The sequence below is a fragment of the Scomber scombrus genome, chromosome 2 (genome assembly GCF_963691925.1).
Source record: "Scomber scombrus chromosome 2, fScoSco1.1, whole genome shotgun sequence".
Taxonomy (NCBI): Eukaryota; Metazoa; Chordata; class Actinopteri; order Scombriformes; family Scombridae; genus Scomber; species Scomber scombrus.
In genome coordinates, this window is record NC_084971.1 from 5,179,820 (window position 1) to 5,200,588 (window position 20,769).

General features: G+C 39.7%; 3 protein-coding genes across 4 annotated transcripts; 2 read left to right on the forward strand and 1 right to left on the reverse strand.

Moving 5' to 3' along the window:
• The first annotated feature begins 678 nt into the window (after positions 1-678).
• LOC133995978 (cyclin-dependent kinase 12-like) lies at positions 679-5,090 on the forward strand. The gene is made up of 4 exons (XM_062435487.1): positions 679-815; positions 1,763-2,429; positions 2,534-2,635; positions 3,384-5,090. Exons 2-4 carry the CDS (start codon positions 1,794-1,796, stop codon positions 4,602-4,604), a joined length of 1,959 nt encoding a protein of 652 aa, XP_062291471.1. The 5' UTR covers positions 679-815; positions 1,763-1,793; the 3' UTR covers positions 4,605-5,090.
• A 3,521-nt stretch (positions 5,091-8,611) lies between these two features.
• Positions 8,612-15,937, forward strand: LOC133994439 (zinc finger protein 318-like). 2 transcript variants are annotated; one of them, XM_062433696.1, is made up of 7 exons: positions 8,612-8,775; positions 9,094-9,682; positions 9,856-10,002; positions 11,590-11,724; positions 12,823-14,493; positions 15,143-15,214; positions 15,359-15,937. In XM_062433696.1, the coding sequence occupies exons 2-7, from the start codon at positions 9,188-9,190 to the stop codon at positions 15,386-15,388; spliced, it is 2,550 nt and encodes an 849-aa protein (XP_062289680.1). In that variant the 5' UTR covers positions 8,612-8,775; positions 9,094-9,187; the 3' UTR covers positions 15,389-15,937. The 2 variants fall into 2 exon arrangements, with proteins under 2 accessions (XP_062289680.1, XP_062289688.1); XM_062433704.1 differs by having other exon boundaries at positions 9,147-9,682.
• Positions 15,938-17,126: 1,189 nt separating this feature from the next.
• On the reverse strand, positions 17,127-20,562 carry LOC133991188 (group XIIB secretory phospholipase A2-like protein). The gene is made up of 4 exons (XM_062429686.1): positions 20,244-20,562; positions 19,073-19,161; positions 17,949-18,114; positions 17,127-17,527 (listed from the first exon to the last, which is right to left on the reverse strand). The coding sequence occupies exons 1-4, from the start codon at positions 20,497-20,499 to the stop codon at positions 17,409-17,411; spliced, it is 630 nt and encodes a 209-aa protein (XP_062285670.1). The 5' UTR covers positions 20,500-20,562; the 3' UTR covers positions 17,127-17,408.
• Positions 20,563-20,769: the final 207 nt, after the last annotated feature.

The following is a 20,769-nucleotide window of genomic DNA, read 5'->3' on the forward strand; positions in this document are numbered from 1 at the left end:
TGAGATAATGGTAATAAAGTTGTAATTCTAGGAGGAAAAGAAAAGTAGCCCTATCAGATGAAACCACTGGCAGTCTTGTTGTTGACCACGTCCAGCCATTTCCTTATCTACTAAAAGAGGAAAATTCTTCCAATGTTAGTGAGGTTCTTTCTTTGGAATAGACACACAACCATTTAGAATCCTGATACTCATAATAATCTCATGCTGATGAGCCAAAAGATGAAATATTTATTTGTGAATGCTATACTTGACAAGATGCTCCACAGTCCTCATGTTAAAACAGCAGTCGGCATAGTGTTGTCTGATATTATATACACAGCTTATTATATTTTTCTGGAGTTTATTCTCATAAAATTATGAATTCTTCTTTGTCTTAAATTACTTCTTCATTCTCATACTATTGCCACTTTTTTTCTAAAATTCTCATTATGGCCTATACAACAATATGACAGCAGCTGTAAGGGATGGTAAGCCTGACAAACACATTTAGCCTAACTCATTTGGATGGAATACTTCTAATAAAAAAGTCTTAATTCATTTACAAACCAATAATATAGAATAATCATCCTTGCAGCCGCTGTGTTGTGCCTGCATCATCATGCTATTTACACTCCATCCAACAGGGGGCGCTGCTTCTTCTACTTCCTCCGCCGCTTACCAAACCAAACATCCCGGTGAGTAAGGCGCACATACTACTGTCTGCCAGTAAAGGTTAAAACTCGGTTCAAACACTAGCCAGCTGCATGAAAGGTAGCGTTTCAGCTTTTTCTCCCGGTTTCCCCTTTGGAAAAGAGTGGAGTCGTTCAGCGGAAAAGGTAAAATAACGTTAAGTTAACACGACAAGTGCAGAGTGTTGCTAAGTAACATTAACGCCTATAACGTGTAGAACGGCCTCTTTAGCTTTCAGTTCAGCTGATTTGTTCTAACAACTGGCTGGAATAGCGAATTGAGCGTTTGGTGTTTTGTGTCAAGCTAGGTAAACATTAGCCAGCTGTGTATTTTATGCTATTTCGCTGCCGACACACAAACAAACACAAGCTAACCAGCTAGCTAACTAATGTACAGTTAGCGGCAAGCTAGGGCAACATGCCTCACTGTCGTTACCACCGGCTAAAGTCCAGTGATAAATCCATTACATTATGGCTTTTTTAACACTGCACAGCAGGTGATTTCACTAAGTAATTAACTTCCAAAGGATTCATTTGTATAGTAAAGAGAATTTGACAAAGATAAAAATCCTAACCTACTCTATGCTAGGATTTTTATCTTTATCTCATCTACACTCTTCTGTGTATCAGATGTCTGGCTCATATTCTTACTGTTTTTTTTTTTTGCATTACTAAAGAAATGACGTTTTAATATTGAACTGGATTAGAATTTATTTATATTTTAGATACAATTAAATATTGTTTCTAGAGCAACAACAGTAATGTTTATAGCAGTAAAATCACTATATGAACTCAATAATGACTCACTGGAAATAAATTTAAAATAAGTAATACTCCCGACATCATAATACTTAGTGTAGTTAAGTAATAGTGGAAAAACACAGGCACCATCAGTGCTTCCTCCTGTCCTCCTGCTGTTTGGGAGGGGGCTGCAGTCTCAGCCAGTAGCTACAAGAATTTGCCACTTTTTAAGATTTGTGGGAAATTAGACTTCTCCCTTTAAATGCCTGAGTGATTGTTTCCTGTGTATGATCTGGTTTCTTTCTGAAGTCTGCATCTCTTGATTTTAAATCATCATTTCCTTTTTGCTGCAGCCATCAGATCAGCTGCTGGAGCCACTGTGAGATGATGCACTCAGACAGGTCTGAGTACGGCCACAGGCGGCAGCACGGCGACAGAGGCACGAGGCAGTGGGACGACTACAATGACAGGTGGGAAGAAAGGCGCGAACCTCGCAGAGATGCACCGTGGGAGTCCTATCATAAACATGGTGAAGATCACGGACAGAGTAGCTCAGAGAGGACGAGCAGGAGTAGAGAGTACAGTAACTCACCAAAGAGGCTGCACAGTAAAGACTCATTTAACAGGGAGAGGAGTAGAAAGAGCCCAACGAGGAGACCCGTGTCCTCACCCGATTGGAGCATCTCTGAAAAGAAAAGGCGACGGGTTACAGAGGATGACAAAGATAATTACAGATACAGGCGAGAGTCTGAAGACAAAATGTACCGACACTCACCGGACAGTTTTTCACGTGTACCCAAGGATTTAAAACACACACTGCCACAGGAAGAGGATTTCCGACATAGGAAAACACTTCAAGACTCCAGAAACAGGCATCGAAATGAAGAGTTTACATACAAGCAGCAACGTGATGATTTAACCTACAGACGATCCTCTGGATATTACAATGACAGACACGGTCAAGAGAGGAGCCAAGGCCATTCACAAGACAGGATGCAATCACAAGATCACTCTATGACGGTATGTCACAGTAAACATTATCTGTGACACTTCATTCATGTCTTAAAAAATCCTGATGTGTATGCTGTGTTATGTTTATTCCTAAAATATTTCTCCATATTTAGCAGAGTTATGCCAAACCCAGAGAGAGCGATGACAGCCCATCCACAGATCATGATTATCGTCCAAATGGAACCAGATTTCCATTGAATGGATCGAGTGGACAGGTGGGTTGATTTCTCAGGTGGCAATTTTCACATTAGAAATGTGTCAATCAATTATTAAAATAACTTATCTTTATTTATATAGCGCCAAATCACAACAAAAGTTATCTCAAGGCATTTTTCACACAGAGCAGGTCTAAACTGTACTCTTTAATTTAAAGAGACCCAACATTCCTACATGAGCAGCACTTGGCAACAGCAGCAAGGAAAAATTCCCTTTTTATCGCGAAGAATCCTCAAACAGAACCAGTCTAGGTGGGCGATCTGCCTTGAACGGTTGTGGTTGAAATAGAGGGAGGGAGCAGGGAGAGGAGAGAGAGGCACAGTACAGTAACAACAACACTGAAATATTGGATCAGACTTAATACTGGGAGATATCTGACTTGTCTGATAGCAGACATATGGGTCCATAAAATGTGATTGACACATCCCCTTCAACAATGGTTAGTTAAACATTACAATCTATTTAACGACATACTTTATCTTTTAATGCTTCTTCTGTGACGTGTTTAGTGTCATTACAACATATGATAGGAACATGTAGTGATGACTGTAACACCACAGCCAATACAAACACTATATTCTTCTTAAAGAATCCCATTGAATTCACTCCGACAGAAAGTGCTGTTGAATATGAATTTAGATGGAAAGATTTGTGTCACTGGTTGTTCCATTTTCTCCAAAATAATCTCAAACAAAGAGTGCAGGTGACAGTACGATAAACCCGTTGCTTCTCTGTGTTTTCTGCCAGTCTTTTGACCATGATGTCACCTACCAAAGTCCTGCTGTTCCGGAGGAGAAGAAGGCAACCAACGGTTTCCAGCGTTTCCTCGACGTGCTCAACAAAGGCGTGAACGTCGACACTCTCACCAAGATAGTGACTCGGCCACCTACTGAAGAGGAGGATCGACCATGGTCCCCAGCTTCTTTCCCGAGCGCTGTAGAACGTCCTTGGTCTCCAAGGCAACAGGAAGGCCAACAGTACACCCAGAACTGGAACGAGAGCGAGGAATCCTACAGAGCGGCTTCTCCACAGCGGGGGCACAGGTCCTTCAGCCCACAGGGTGGTTCAGACGAAAAGCCTCCGCAGAAGAGCGACGGAGGACGAAGCCACTTCAGCTCTAACAGTAGATCCAGGTCGCCCTCGGTGGTGGAAACACACCACACGCTGACGCCCGAAGATGAGCACAAGCGGAGGCAAATGCAGGATGTTTTGCAGGCCATTGGTATGGATCTAGGATTCGAGGAACTGGGTCAAATGTCTCATCGGATCCAGGAGCGCTTGTACGGGAAGAAGGACGGCGACTCGATGGTCCGCCATCGTAAAGGAAGCAGGGAAAGAGAAACGAGGCCCTCTTTCTCTCCAAAACGTCACAGCAGATCATCACCGTCTAGCAGATCTAGTTTCAGCCCTGTAGCTCAGGATTATTCTCTGCAAACAAACTCTTACAGTGCTCAGAGAAACGCAACAGACATACATCGAGTACAGATGCATCCAGCTGTTGAATATACTCAGAACAGCAGCAGTGGTCCTTTTCAGGACACTGAGAAATGTGAAACTAACTTTCAAGAAGGCGCCGCTGTATTTCAAACATTTTCTCCAGACAACACCCACACCATATCAGAAGCACCCCCTCCTCCTCGACCCATAATGCCCACATACCCTCCAGTCAACTATTCGCCGCTGTTGTACCCGGCTATGCCTCCTAACTTGCCCAACGTAGGCCCAAGGTTTCTCTTACCTCACCTGCCTCCCTTCCTCCCTTACCCCGGTGTCCCACCTTTAAACATCCACCCAGCAGTACTTTCTCAAACAAGACATCTCCTCCCGCCACAGCTCGCTAGTCACCAACCACCGTGTTTTAATTTACCAGATGTGAATCCGGTCCAGACGCTGACCACCGCACAGAAGTCAAAGACGCTACTGAGGCATCGCTGTTTGCAGGTCATTGAAACCAAACAACCCGGTTGAAGATAAAGCACAAGAGGAAATGAGACGTCCAAAAAAAAAAGGCTGAAAAAGATAAAAAAAACACAGATAATAAAGCTGTGGTCAACAAGTTAAATGACTAACCTCCAAGTGCTGATGGAGGGGGCCTCAAATAATAATATAAAAAAACAAAATACACATGCACATGCACCGCTTCGTTCAGCCAGTCTGCTGTTGCACACATAGCACGCCACGAAAGACACAAACAGCACAGCAAACATTTCACGGTTTCTCAAAACATCCTCCTCTTTAATTGGCTTAATCATCATCATTTTGGTTGCAATCAGTATTATTGTAATCTTTATTCAGATGAATACATCACCACAGTCCTGCGTTGTCTCCTCCACAATGTTCTGGCCGACCCACGATTACAAACAGACTCTTGGTGTTTCAGGTGGACACATTCAATTTTTTGTGTATTTGTGTTTTTTTATGTATTGCACAATATTAAACAACGCTTCTGAGTCATTGGTTGAAAGCTTTTTTTAATTGCGCCATTTTTTTAGCGGTTTTATTTTGTCTAAATAAGCAGAAAAAAACGGACGACACTTGTATAACGTCACATCGAATTGGTTAATAATTAAGTTAAGTATGAAAGATTAGATGTGAAGATTTACAAAAAAGGCCTCAGTGTTTTAAATCTTAACTATCTAATTATTGACATATGCATTATACTGCACAAATGTCAAAATTGGGATTGATATTTCAGGACTTTAGAGGCTTAGAAAGATGAATGCTGATTCAGCAAACATTCCTGGCTGCTGAAAGGGTTTAGAGTTTAGCCTTTCTGCTGATTAAGAGCCATAACTCAGCCTGTAAAGATTAATAGCCAGTGGTAGCAGAACCCTGCCAGCCGTTGAATTAAGTCACATGGTACTACAGTCTCTACTGCATTGCTCTTTTAAAGGCCTGAAACTGAAAATCACTTGCAAATGTGTTTCCTACTAGGGGCAAAATCAGGTGTTACTTCATCCAATAGAGTTAAAACAATAACCTGGAAAATGTATCAATTTAAAAAAAAAGTAATCTAAACCTCATCTGGTTGCAGGTAATTGCACAAATACAGATTTATAAATAACAGTAACTTTATTCTTGCTGTAAGCATTTCTCCTGTTCATGATGACCATTAGAAGATCCCTTCAGGACAAAATTCAGTCCTTCTGTGTAAAAATGTATTTAAGTTAATCTGAAGCTAATATGGAGCTTCAGCCATTCAAATTAGTCAAATCAACGTTGCAGTCTTTTTTAGTGCCAAAGTCCCTCTTTTTGTTATTATACTTCCACCACAGCTCAACAGGCAAACACAAAGAGGGAATTTGTAAATGTGTCAGATATCCACTTGATATGACTAACTCAGACTGCTGAAGTCTCATAAGTTCACATCTACTTTTAAATGACTGTGTGGACACACTGAACTGTTGTTTTAAGACAAATTTGTGAAACTATCCTTTAACACTGACAGTCTGTCATTGACAAACCTGAACATGGGCAAATAGATTGAAACACATGAATCATCATTAGGTGATGATTGGGATTATAGTGACATGGTTCAGCAACTACCAGAAAAAGGTGAAAAGGTTTGAAAGATCTAATAGTTCAAACAAGGATTCTGATGACACCGTCAAAGGGGCCTCGAGCAGTAGGCTTACAATCACTTGAGTTGAACAAAGGCAGCCACTTCAATAAAACTTACAAAGGCAACTGAGAAGAAGATTGATAGGAGACTTAAAATATTTGCAAAGGATGAACAACAGAGAAAGATTTTGAAAGAGGAATTGATCAATGGAGAAAATGTCAAGTCACACATTCCATGTGCGGTTGCTAAAATGAAGAGTATATGGTGACATTGCATCAGAAGAAAGTGCATGTTGCATGTTGCAGGACAATGCAAAGGAAAGGAAAGGTGTGGTACGGATAATGTCCAGGAAATAAAGCGAAGTGCTAAAACTGTGGAGTAGAACATAGTGTCGCTTTTCAAGGCTGTGCTGTACACAAAACTAATGAGAGAAGTACAAAGACCCAAATTTGAAGAACCAGACGTTGTATGCTGAAGCATTAAAGAAGGTAAATGGAGGAGCAGACAGGAAAATAACAGAAACATGAAAGGAGAGCATCAGTCAAACACATGAAGAAAGAGTCTCTCATGGGGAGGAGAGCAAACACCGCAAGAATCATGTTCACACAAGTAAGTAAAGGAGGGGACTCTACTTGTAGATAAAAATCACTGAACTGTGATGATGCCTTCAAAAGCAGCGATCTGTATCATGGTAATTATAATTCACATTCTTCAGTGATTGCTACAAGTTTAATTGTGAATGGTTAAGAAAAAAGGTTTATTTTTTAACAGATGCAATTTGTGACAAGAAATCTGGCACGGTCATTCTCACAGTAGATGGTGTTTTCCTCAAGTTAAATGAGGTGAATGAAAGGACTACTGTGCAGAATTCGAACAATCAACAAACAGAAATAAAAGAAAGGCATGGAGTCAGTTTTTCTCCAGCATAGGAGGGGAAATGTAATTAAAAGAAGTATGGACAATGTTAAGGGAAATGAGCGGGAAAAGAACATCTGTACAAATTCCTGTTGTAGTTGATGCTAAACGATTAGTGATGACTAATGAGGAAGAGGCTCATTTGCAAGTATGTAGGATTTACTGGCTGCCCGACAAACATGGAGGAGAGGTATTCCAGATTGTGCTTCTGAGATAAGAGCTGTGATTTTCATGGTCATATAATCACTTGAGACATGTCACTTATAAGTGTGATTTACTCCACCATCACAGGAAGAGAAGGACTTTTTTTGTATATATGTGCCTTAGAATAAAAGAGTCACACAGGCAAGCGATAACTGAGGAATGCAAAACATTATTAGTTTGATCACAGCAGTTAGAATATATATATATATATATATATATATATATATATATATATATATATATATATAGTTTTTATTTTTATTTTTTTAAGTATCCAAGGACACAAAAGATGGGTTAGGTGGGTTAATGTTCAGCTCTGCAATTAGAAAGAGCAGGAAGTTTACTATAATTGTTTGTTTTTCACAAATTCTCCATGGACCACCTCAGTTTACATGTATTCTGCTTATTATACTAATTGTTGCATTGAACTCTGCCAGGTTTAGTGTATTTGTTTTGTTTGGAAATAACATGTTGTGGAGAGCCTGAAGAACTCAGACTTTAGGCAGGCACAGACAAAAGAGGAAAAGAGAAAAAACTGGTCAGTAACAGATAACATTCATCACATTGTTAAAGATGCAGAAATCATTGCAGTCATTGTTGGCCTTCAGTGGACAGGATACAAGTAGACATGTGAGCGGGGACACAACAAAAAAGCACTTTATTTGTTGTGTCCCTGCTCACATGTCCCTTAAAGGTAGTGAACAAGCAGATAAATTGGCAAAGAAGGCTCTTAAAGTCAATGACAAATGGCAAAACCATTCATTAGAAAATCCATAAGTATCACCTGGCAGAATAGACGGCATACAGACAATAAAGGCAGACATTATAATATAGAGAAGTTAGTTTACGTTAAACCGCTTAAGGTAGGACATCATATAACTGCAGAGATGAGGTGATCATTAAGGTTAAGGTTCTGGCATGTGGGTTTTTACTCCATGTTGTAGCCTATTTAATGAGGAAAAGTCAATCACATATCAGATAGTAGAACACATTGTCATGCACCCCTGAAATATAATTCAGAGAGGGAGACATTAAGAAACATAGTATAAGACTTCATGGAAATCAGAAAGGGGCTCATAGGTTATATAATACAGGTAAAAATAGGAAATAGATTATGGTTTTTTTGGGTCTTCTTTTGGACCAATTATCATTCAGGTGATGTAATGCCATATGTGATATAGCAGTTGGTTTGCGATCCGCAAGAAGAAGAAGAAGAAGCCGCAGTAACTTACTCCGGCCAATAGGGGGCAGTGAGAGCAGGCTGCTCTGTGTGCTCTGCAGCCCAGACTGTGTTTTTACCAATAACGGTGCTCCTCTCCTGCTACTGAAGCGCATTAAAGCCCAGTTTTGTTATTTGACTTGCCAATAACTCAGACTAATAGTAACGTTAGCCTTTAAATATATATATATCTCCCTGCAATGCGACATCTGAAGAGGTCGTTTGACCAGCTGTAGTAGGTAAACAGTCTCGTTAGCTGTCAAGCTAACATGTGAAAACAGGAATTAATGGTGGTCAGTTTAAAGTCAACAGTTTAGATATATCACTAATATTATATTATGTTACAATGCTGTTGAGGTTGAGTTAGTCAGAAGTGTTGTAGTCTCTAGTTTTTGTCTTTCCTCAGTCAAGATTTAGCTTTAAATTCATGTCTGTGTTAATGAAAAAAACTCGTGTTAAAAGCAGCTAGGTTAGGTCCAAGAGGCATTAGATGTGTTTTGTCTTAACTACAAGGGTAACCTTATATTGTCAGTAAAGTATTATTGTTTGTATCACAGGTTTGTGCTAATAACCCTCCACCTTGTCTCCACACTGTTGCTGCTTCTCAAAGACTGTACAGACTCCTGAAGTGTGTGAGAGGCTGGCTGCAGGATGAATCCACTTCACTGGGAAGATAATCTTTGGAGACTGCCCAGAAATCTGGACCCAAATCACCAAAGTGGTGTTAATAACAGCAGTGGAAGCGCCTCCACAACTAGGGACACTTACTGCCAGTACTCAAGATACACAGTTGATGAACCACACAGCAGCACGGAAGTGAATTTAGGATGGAATGAACTCAATCCTCCCTCCCATAACTTTTACAGTAAGGAGTCAGAAGCCGAGGACACGGATGGAGCACCACTGGAGATGGATGAGGAGGATCCGGAGCTGACAAGAAAGAGGAAAGAGCTTAAAGAGATAGAGGAGCAAATAATGCGCAAGAAATTTTCCATAGCTCTGAAAACAGTTGAACCAATCATAAAGAAGACAATGTCACATGGTTATTCCAGTAATGAACAGTCAGATACATGTAAAGGTGAAACTCTTAGAGACAGGGTGAATGCAATTTTGCAGCAACGGCACTCTCTCAGCTTTGTGACAAAGGTGAGTAGTGATCAGATAAGCAGTCAGTTGTTATACACCATTAACATACTTTAAGAATATAATCTTTAATATTTGTACTGATTGAAGATGCTTAAAGTGTATGCAGAAGCCAGTTGTTTTCTACATAATATATTTTATACTGCATTCCTTCCTCTTTGGCTGCTCCGGTCCAGTCAGCAAAAGAGAGACTGAACTCATCCCGCCTGAGCAAAGGTGGTGGTGTGCCGCGGGAGGATCATCCACTGAAACTCAGAGTGAAAGCACTGATGAAGCAGAGGTTAAGTGACCCCTGTGACCCCCTGCCGCCAGCAAACTGCAAGGTTTGTTATATATATATATTAGCTTAATAAAAACACACTACAACTTGAAATCATTTCTCAGCTGATATATAATGGTTTGTAATGGACAAGCTATGTGTTTTAATTTACTTTGGAACTACATTAGTTTTGTAACATTTTACAACACTTCCACTTTATAACAGTTGTGGTTGAATATAGTGTCTTTATGCATTGTGTCTATCTACTTGAAGTAGGAATTCCCACCTGACATAGTGAAATGAAGAAGTTTGTTCCTTTATTCATGTAATCAGTAATGTGGAAGGGCACACTGTAGTTCATCATGTGTTTGCCCGTTTCTTCTAAACTACATTTGATCCTTATCAATCAAGAGCAGTGTCACCTTTTCCATCCCCTTAGTCGAAAATGATGTGTTCAATTTATAATCTGTATTCAAGATACTTATTGGCTTATATCACCTTTTGGGGTTACAGAAAGAAAGGCCTCCCTCCAATCACAGTGTGAAACACGTTTGTAGTAGTAGTAGTGGGGAAGCAATGATTACCTCGTGGACTTGTATCTTGTAATTTACCTGCCTTAATGACTGAATATGATTTATGTATTTCCTCATTTGAGATTCTAGATGTGAGTTTGTCATGGTGCTCATTGCCAAGTGAGCAGAGGTTTAGTGAATTTAAGAACTCAGCAATTTTTGTTCACTAGCTTTTTTTTTCTGGTGCATAGTCGTAAGTAATATGTTTTGTATGATTTCTTGATTCATCTAGTTTGTTATAGCTGCTTTAACTTTATTAACTGAGCTATCTGCTTCCTTCTTTTGGAGCCGCGAGGCAACAGTTTCGCTGCTTTTGGACCAGCCTCGAAGTACCTCGGTTTCATTAATCTCATTTCCTTCTCAACCTTTTCATTGTGGATTTTTATATATTTTTAGTTTAATAGATCTCATTTGCAATGATTTGATAAATCTTTAATAGAACCATGAAGTTGTTAAGTCCCTAAATTTAACTTCCACATCTAGTTTTTAGCTCCATTTTTTAAGCTGTTTGAGCTATAATTCTTCCTCAGATAAGCTTTGGCTACATCTCACAATCTAGCTGGACTGACTTCTCCATTATTATTGGGCTCAAGAAAGGTCTTTTTATTTAGCCGATACTTGAGCTGTGACACTGCCTTGCTGTAGCTTGTGCTATCAGAAGTGCAGAGGGTCAGGGTCGGTTTAAATATTAAGAAACACATGTAGTGAAGTAGTTGGATGAATAACTACAAATTGATGTAATTAAACTGAACATGTCTTTTTGTGTCAGCTGTTAAGTTGCCACACAGGTAAAAGAGGGCTTGATCCGATGACTGTTAATGACAGCAGCTCAGCACAGCAGCTTCATCTGTATCTGTTCTATGTGTCTTACATGTGTTAGACAAGTTGAATGTAATAGTGTGTCCATCCTCTGGTCAGGATATGGTACATTTTTATCTCAGGTTGGCACATCATAGTGACACAAATCATAACCTGCCCAGAAAAGTACAATTAAAATATGGACAAGCCTGAAAGGAATGATGCTGTAACCCTAATGTTTTACCAATAAGTGACATCTCTGTATGTCCGACCTTTGTCAGGTCCCTGATGTCACACCGCTTACTCCCAGCCAAAGTGTTAATTCACCAGCCCAGGAGGGGAGCAGCACCAACCAGGGCTATCAGCGCTTCCTCGATGTGCTCAACAAAGGAGTGGACATCAACCTGCTGAACAAGGTTTGTAATATATTTCTTTAATAAACACCCACAACAACTTCAAATCAGTTCTGGGCTGCTATACAATGGTTCATTGTGTAGTACAGCACAATATACATGTTCTAACTAAATAGCATTAACATGATTAAGAATCTATATTTTGGAGATGCATTAGTTGCATTACACTTGCCATCACTGTAACATTAAAACATTGTGTGTTTTCTATACAAATAAAAAATATACAAAAAATGACTCATGAAATGTTTTGCATTTAAGTTGGATAAAACTAAAATTGGACCAGTGATCAAATATATCCATCCAGCTTTTATTTTACACCCCAGTGTGCATTAGATGAGACAATGTAAGCATATTACAGATATTGGTGTCACTCTTGTAAAAGGAAAGTTGCCCAGCAAGTGGGCAGAGAAACTAGATTTCGGACAGACCTGATCCAGTGTTGATACCGAGTTCTGATACTGGTGTACAGGAGACTTGGTGTTGTTGGGGTGTCGGTTAGGAGCAGGGTTGGTTATCAGCAATAATTAATGATTGTCAAAGATAGTTATTAATGATTTAAAATCAATAATAATGAATAATCATGGGGCACCACACTGGATATATGATCCGAGTTCGTATTAAACATGCATTGAAGAAAACTTCTTGTTTCCTCTCATCATTGGGAACTCCAGGATCATCACAAAAAAGCATCATCATATACCAACAACAATACTAATAGTAATAATAATATTCAAGAAAAAAGAGCTGTGAAATCGGCAGATATCCAAATCCAGGTATTGAAATTGAATCTGAACTGAAAAGAAGTGGATCGCTGTGTCGTAGGACCTGACTACAAAATGGAATAAAATGAATCTATGGAAACGTTTTGTAATGCTAGTTAAGAGGAGAGTAAAAATTAGTAAAAATAAATGTAGCCACACATTGACAAAGAGGTTAGGTGAAGAACTACAAATTGATGTGATTAAGCTGAACAAGTTTTTTTACATCAGCTGTCCAGTTGACACAAAACAAACCTGAAAGGAATGATGGTGTAACCCTCATGTCCAGTCTAATTGCTCATGTTCTAATAAGTGACATCTCTGCATGTCTGTCTTTTGTTAGGTTCCTGATGTCACACTAATTCCTCCAAGCCAAATTGTTCCTTCACCAGCCCAGGAGGAGAGCAGCGCCAACAAAGGCTTTCAGCGCTTCCTCGACATGCTCAACAAAGGAGTGGACATCGAGTTGCTCAGTAGGATTGTCAACGATGACAGTGAAGACCTCACTTTAGACCCCCCGAATCTTCAGATCCCTGTTGTGGAGAGAAATTCACATCTTCCTTTTATGAGTGAGAGTCAGCAATCCCACAGTGGAACCCCCCAACTGTCAAGCCACAGTCGGACCAAAAGTGGAGAGAGGAAGGCTGACCCGCCGAGTCGAGAGCAATCCCACAATGAGAGCCAATCGCTGCCTGATGAGGAGAAGAAGAACAACGTAGGACGCCCCTGTTTTGGCTCGAGCAGTCGATCGAAGTCTCCCCCGGCAGTGAAGAAGACGAAGAAAGAAGAAGAAGTAAAACCAAAGGCGAATGAGCAGCAGGAACAACTCCAAAACATTCTTAAAACTCTGGGATTGAGCCTGGAAGTGGAGGAGATGAGTAAGCTAGCGGATCGGACTCAGGAGAGGCTGTACGGAAAGAAGCACGACGGAGGACGGAGGCCTGACACTAGAGAGGAGCAGGAGAGTCCGCCGAGGGCTTCCCACAAACATTACAGCAAGTCCTCTTCCTCCTCCTCCTCCTCAAGGTCGACCTCTAGTAGTCACAGCCCCTCTCGCCACCCATGCTCCCACAGCCAAGAAAGAGGAAGAGCGTCTGAACGCAGCCGCTCGAGAGACAGAAACCGAAACCTCGTAACATGTGGAGATGGCAGTCTGGACGACCAAGACGGACAGAGGTACATGGACAAAGACGGAAAAGACTCCAAAGAAATGTCTTTTCAACATCCGTATCCACAAAACCAATTGTATCCCCCTGCCCACCCGCCTACTTTTCCTGCATATCCAGATTACAGTATGGATCGATACTCTGAGCAAACCGTCTACCACAACGGCTCTTACAGCACTGCCACAAATTCTTACTGGACATATTCTCAGGATGCCGTTCCTTCTCCCCTTCATCCCAGTGGGTATCCTTATCCACAGAGCAGCTACCATCACTTCCCTGGCCCTGTAATGACCCCTAACATGGTTTACCCTCATCAGAGGCCTTTTGAAGACATGAACTTACTTGTGAATCCAGATCTTTCTAAGAGCGAAGGCCAGATGGGATCACTTTCTGGCCCTCGCTGCCTCCAGGTTATCAGGACTAAGCAGTTGAACAATCAGAGTTGTCGAAAACAGCTCACAAAGAGTCGTAAGCGGAAGGGGAGGCGCAAAAATAAAAAAAGTCCTCTCGCAAATCCAGACCCGTCTTATAGCGAAGGCCCTAGTGAATTGTTTGATGACCCTGACTGCGTCAAAATCTTCACTGTGACCTCGAACAAAGAACTCAAGAGGAGGGTGAAGTATGAAACATGGTTGGAGACCAAAAAAGAATTGAAACGGTTAAATAGACTACAAAAACAAGTAGGATTGCCACAGACCGGAGGTTTAACGAAGATGGTTCTACGGAGCAAGAAAGAGGACCAGGAAGCAGCGCAGCAGCCAGCAGTTGAGCAACCACCAGCCGAGCAGCCAGAGGAGGAAAAACGGCAACCGACAGAGGAGGAAGTAAAAGCAAACCTAAGGAAAAAGGTTGGTGGAGTCTCTCAGTCCATCTCATTTTACTGCTTGTAGCCAGGAATATTTTAAAAGGATTATTTGCTAATGGGGGATTTTTCTTACATTTTTTGCTATATTCTTAGGAAGTACTGCGCCTAGTTGTATTTTTAAATGATTGACACATTTATCCTGTGATTGTATACCACCAGTTGTGTTTTGAGGCAAATGTGGATGTAGAAACGTCACAGTCTTTTAAATTTACACAAGAAGCATAATTTTATTTCATTGTTGATGTTCGATTTATTTTATCCTTAATTTGACATGACGCAAGGTCTGTTTGTATTTGAGCGCCATAAACCAGCACCATTGACCCCACTTGTGACGTTTTATAATGGTGATGATGAGAAATTACTGTAGACAGTAGACAGTATAAATCGCCAAACAGCTGTGCATAATGACAGCTGTTCTGACGCTGTAGGAGGTTAAGGTTGAGGATGTGTCTTCATCCATTTATGGCTAATTTTGGGGGGTGGAAATGAGACTTTAAACAATGTGTATGCAAGGTTCATAGATTCTTGGGTGTTTTTCTTGGGAGGGAGGTCTTTAGGGTTACTTTTATGCCCATATGGTCCTAAATCTCTCCATTCATGATTTTCTTTGCCTGATGGAATTTTTTTTTTAGCTTGAAGCTTTTAACCAGATGGCAAAGAAAAAAGTCCCTCAGCCAGCTCCTGCACCTGACGGACTGGTGAAAGTAAGTAACCTTTTACTGTGAGTAGTACACTGAAGTTAGATAATGTTTCTATGTCTTATGTGAAGAATTGGAAACTTGATAAATGGTTGGTTTGCGACCATTTCTGTACCTACTTATGTTAAATATTGTTACATTTTTCTACAGACCAGTGAAGAGTGTCTGAACCTGCTGTGAACCCCAACAGACCATGTGGACCTCTTGTGAAGCATTCACTATTCACACATGCAGTTTTGTTTCGATTTTTAGTGAATCACCATTGCTACAAAAAAAGGAGAAAAAAAGAAGAAAATTCTGTTATTGCTGATTTGTTTTTAGAATTGTTTTTACTCATTTCAGTTCTATATTTCTGATAATACCACTACTTTGTACCTCTGTTTATATTACCTTCTGCCTAAACTATGCTTTTTTGTCTTGATAATAAAAATATGAATTAAATGAACTTAAGTTAAATACTGATGATGGAAACTGCTAAAATGATGATCCTGTATCATAAGAATTTTAATTTAACCAGATGAGTGAACTCTCAACGACACATTAATTCAACTCATAATTTCAAATCAAAAGAAATCAGCTGAAAACATGTTTTAGATGGAAGAAAACCTTTCTGCATGTCACACCCCCCTTGATACTGTATAAATGTAAAAAATCTAAATATATTTGTAGAATCTGTCTTAGTTTGTTGATGAAATACATTTTTCTAGACATAAAGTGAAGGTAAATGGTCATGTCCTGGTGTTTTACATTCACCCATTGATGGTGTCAACAAACTGAGTAAAGATCCATAATCATTCCTCCTGTTAATACTCACTCTATAGTGCATTTACAGTGGTGTAAGTGTTGGGGGACAAAATGTATTCAAACAATAATGTATTTAAAAGTTTATCTGACGCTAATATGAAGCTTCAATATGGTAAGCAAATGAGTAAAATCAGGTAGTTATCTTTCAACTTTACTGTCTCAAGCGCAAAAATTCCTTAAAGTTTTGTTACTATACTTCCACCACAGTTCAACAGGGAAACACTGTCCGAGGAAACAGAAATACTTACATTGAAAGTGAATTTGAAGGAATCTTTGAATAACCAGTATGAACAAGAAGAATGATTCCAGTGAGGGAAAACCCCGTTTACTGTTCATATGGACACCTGACTGTTGTCCTTTGAATGCATAACAAAATACCTCAAAAAACTAATCGGCTTCTAAGTTCCCGAAGACCTTTCCTGTGAGGTTTGAGGCATAATGCATAGACTTTTTCCTCATTGTAATTAACGACAGAAGATGTATTGCTGTACAGACTCTAAAGGCCACTGAGGCAAATTAGTGATGCATGATCTTAGGCTTACAAATAAATTGACTATTAGCACACTGATTTGCTAAATGTCACAGCCAGCTCTTGACAATAGCTGTGTACCTCTTCATACTACATACCAACTGTATAAAGTCAATTGCTCACACACACTTTTTTTTTTAAATGGTCACTTTTCTAGTATGGACTACATATTTAAATGTGCCTAGAATTAGTATAAATGTGTAATTGGGACATAATTCAGGTTGACCTTGCTAACGTTTGCTCTTTAGCACGTTAGCATTGAAGGAGAAGTAAAGCCAATGCAGTACATTTACAGATAGTAGTAGTCTGTACCTCTAGAATTTTGTGATAGAGATAAAATAGTTTTTATGCCACACAGACATAAAGGTAGATGTAGTAGTAGTAGATGCCCAAAAATGTTTGCACTCAGAAAGCTGTATTAGCTGATGCTATGTGCTAATCTAGAGGCTGTTGGTTTTCATTAGCATAGGCTACAGTGAAATATATTAGACGAAGTATGATAATATAGATAAACTTTAATGTCCGTAGGGAAATTGTATGACACATACACACATTGCAAAAGAGGCTATCTGTGTTTGTAAAAGGGAGTTTTGAATCTTTTATTGACTGTCGAGAATCTTCACACCACAGACATTTTTTCTTACAGGACAGGATGTTCATCACGGTGAAGAAATCTACCAACAGTACAGGTTGAAATAACATCCAAATGTGGTTTAAACAAACGTCCTTTAACAAAACTAAAACGAGGACTTCCAAATAAATTAGCCAAGTACAGCAGCACAGCAGTCTTTTGCAGCATCGTAATCCGATATGCTGCTGTACTTCATACTATCTTAATAAATAGGAGAAGGGGTTTGTGTTTTTAATCTAAAGTTCATCTTTCTCCTCTCCTTGACAGTAGCATGCTGCCCTCTGGCTGTTCATGAAGGGTCTGCAGCCCAGAGTCCACACTGTGTTGAACAAGGTGTCCGCCACCGTTTCACATGCTGAGGAGAGAAAGTGACAGAGAGGAACAGAGACAGGGACATCAATAATATGTATAAGAGGTAATGTTCAGTTCAGCTTGATCCTGTTATTTGGATTTTAAACATTACAAAAAATCACTATTTCTAACATTTTAGAAGTGATTGCAGGACTAGGTTTCTGATTAAAAGGTCACTGGTTAAAATCACTTGACCAGCTACAGAATTTAAAAAAAATTTCCACAGGGAAATTTTAAAAAATACCATAAAATCAGTAGTTACATGCTGAGTTTGAATCAGCATGTCAGTCAACTCATTCCATGCTTACAGTAGCAGGTAAAATTATAAAGAGTGACTGAGAAGATGCAGCATTAGAAACTGGGATTGGGATTGGGCTCGGTAAACATGCCTTGGATAAAGTAATGATTAAAATGTCACCACCAACCTTCTACTTTTGACACAAAGCCAAGGCTCTTCTTGAGGTCAGAGCAGATGCTGTGGAGGCACCAGCGGAACTTGGAGTCGCAGCGGTACTTGTTGGAGGCGCATGTGTCGTAACACATATCCAGTTGATTGCAACATTTGGTCATGGCGGGGATGCCCATGTCCATCTGGAACACGACAAAGGTGATGAATGTGTCAAAATCTGATTTGCATTATTCTGTTAAATGTAGACTTATGTACATTTAGGGACTATATGACAATTATTAAGGGAGGAGGCGAGGTCAGGAAAGGAGACTTAGGTTTGAGTTTAGTTCTAGGAGAGCACGGTTATTTTTATTTAATCTTTTTCTGGTAAGATTTGCACACAAAAAAAGAAAAGTTGAATAAAAGCATCAAAGAAAAAAACCATAAGGTTGACCATAAAGCTGTGTTTTTCCACATACAGAGGACACAAATCATGTGTTTCTATACTTCACAGTTATATTTAAAGCTGGTTCAACCTAGAAACATTTCCCTGCTGCTCAAAAAAATATGAATTAAAGTTAAATACTTAGTTTTAAGTTGTCTCATTGTGAAAATGTAAAACCATCAGAGTTAACTGTTAAATACTGATGATGGAAACTGCAAAAAATGATGATCCTGTATCATAACAAACTTAATTTAACCAGTTGAGTGAACTCTCAGCGACTCATTCATTCAACTCATAATTTCAAATCAAAAGAAATCAGCTGAAAACATGTTTTAGATGGAAGAAAACCTTTCTGCATGTCACACCCCCCTCTCTATGCCAGTAAAGAAACAAAATCTTATATTAAAAAAAAGAATAAAAAAAGGTAATAACAAGAGATTAGTTGATCCCATGAAATGACTAAAGAATATAGTTTCATTGACATATTAAACTTGAAATTGGGGCGTGTGTTGCGGTTTTTGTCTAAGGGGAGGGTTCAAAGCAACTATTAATGACCTTTGGGTTGTGCATGACCTTAGTAAAAGTCAAACACAAGTTGTAACTCCCTGCCCCTTTGTGATCATTTTTATGCAGTTCCTTAGGAAGGTAGATTCAACCTTTCCTTTTTTCCATGTGAGAGAAATGCATTTGCTCTAAAACAGACAGAGGAAACATACCCCCTCTGGAACAGGAAGCCCAAAGAAGTAGGCGCTACAGCCGTTAGGTTGAGGCATCTCATACCCAGGACGAGGAAGTGGAGCTTTACCTGAGAGGGGGGGAGCAAAGCAAAACATCAGATGTAGGTTATGCAATGGGAATGTGCTTTTCTGTGATGAAAAATAGATCCACGTTTGCACATAGAGAAACAAAGGTTGCTACTTTTGGTTCATATCCATATGCCAGCTCTCCTATCACCCTGAGGTCACAGTCCATTTCCTAGCCCTCTCCCAGATAACAAAGATGATAAGTGTAAGGATTAGCAATATCAGCCTTAGCAAATCCAAGTGTTTTCAAGTAGGACACAATTATTGAATAGGTTTAAATTGTTGCATTTAAATCCATACAGACAAGTTCCAGATAATAACCACTTAAATGTATCATGTGACCAGATGTGAACTCAGTTATATCCATACAGTAATGTTTACTATTGTATTTACTGTAGTTGAAAAGCAATAGAGGAGCATTTGTGCTAAGATAGATTATCAGCTGCATACACTGGTCCTCGTGTTAATATTTGATTTGTAGTTTTTTAATAATGTAACTGATGTACAAACAGTATTTGGATACATCAAAATAGTATTGAATATTTAAACCCATTTAAATGAGATTTTTTATTTATTTCTACATCTTAATCATAAGATATAAAGGAACAAAGTTAGAATGAAGAATAATAACTCTGATTCAAGATTTCACTTGAAAAACCTGGCAGTTAAAAGGCTTTGATTGGATTTGACCTTTATACGTTTTGTATGTTTTGTTTCGAAGCTGAAATTTTATGCCAGTATTAAGTATATATAAATATGACCACTTAACCATTGCAGTATTTAGTGTTTCCCTCAGAAGTGTTTTTCTTATCAGGGTGGAAGAGACTTTGAAACATCAGCTGGAGCATAAGACACCTAAACCTTCCCAGTGAAGCTTTTTAATGTAGGTTAACAGCAATAACACATTTTTCCCTGACATGTTATCAATTGTATCTTTGTCTTTGAATTGAGATTAAAATCTTTGAAAGGGCAAAGGACCAAAAAATATACAATATATCAGTAGTCGACGATGTTGGCTGATGAAAGGTCAATATCAGTGTCAGCCTAACCCTAAACCATACACTGCACAATGCTGCTAACTTACCAAATCGACAGCGGTACTGGCACACTCCATCACGTCCGCCCATGAACTCCAGCACGGAGTCAAAGTAGCCACCGACTGACTCAAAGCCTCCTCTGATAGAGCCCATTCCCCAATCACCGTCCTCGTCCTCTGCCTCCGTGCCATCGGAGGCCTGGCTCGCAGGTGCCGCGGTCGGGTCCTCGGCCTCTTGACCGACGGCGCTGTGGGCTAACAGGCCCAGCAGGAGGGAAACGAGAAAGGCCCAGCGAGTCATCATGTAGTTCAGACGGCTCAGTATGTTCACAGGGAAACACTAACACACTCACAGAGGCAATACTGAAAGTGTCTGCGTGACCTGAACTTTGAGCCAGATGCAGGGCTGGCCTCATATGTGGAGGAACAAAGTCCAGCTTCTATCTCGTCATTTTAACAGATCTAAGCTTTTATCATTGTGGCTGATTAATGAGAGGCAAAGAGTCCGTATTCACTTTTCAGACATGGGGATTGAATTACGTTTAATCCCATTAATTTTAGACTAAATCAGTCT

What these genes read in the sequence shown, in the direction of transcription:
- LOC133991188 (XM_062429686.1), bottom strand. Translation starts at nt 20,499, where the DNA reads ATGATGACTCGCTGGGCCTTTCTCGTTTCCCTCCTGCTGGGCCTGTTA. An exon ending in GGCTTCCTGTTCCAGAGGGG is followed by an intron (nt 18,115 to 19,072) that starts GTATGTTTCCTC and finishes GTCGTGTTCCAG; the next exon opens with ATGGACATGGGCATCCCCGC. An exon ending in CTTTGTGTCAAAAGTAGAAG is followed by an intron (nt 17,528 to 17,948) that starts GTTGGTGGTGAC and finishes TTCTCTCCTCAG; the next exon opens with CATGTGAAACGGTGGCGGAC.
- LOC133995978 (XM_062435487.1), top strand. Translation starts at nt 1,794, where the DNA reads ATGATGCACTCAGACAGGTCTGAGTACGGCCACAGGCGGCAGCACGGC. An exon ending in CACAAGATCACTCTATGACG is followed by an intron (nt 2,430 to 2,533) that starts GTATGTCACAGT and finishes CTCCATATTTAG; the next exon opens with CAGAGTTATGCCAAACCCAG. An exon ending in TGAATGGATCGAGTGGACAG is followed by an intron (nt 2,636 to 3,383) that starts GTGGGTTGATTT and finishes GTTTTCTGCCAG; the next exon opens with TCTTTTGACCATGATGTCAC.
- LOC133994439 (XM_062433696.1), top strand. Translation starts at nt 9,188, where the DNA reads ATGAATCCACTTCACTGGGAAGATAATCTTTGGAGACTGCCCAGAAAT. An exon ending in CTCTCAGCTTTGTGACAAAG is followed by an intron (nt 9,683 to 9,855) that starts GTGAGTAGTGAT and finishes GCTCCGGTCCAG; the next exon opens with TCAGCAAAAGAGAGACTGAA. An exon ending in TGCCGCCAGCAAACTGCAAG is followed by an intron (nt 10,003 to 11,589) that starts GTTTGTTATATA and finishes GACCTTTGTCAG; the next exon opens with GTCCCTGATGTCACACCGCT.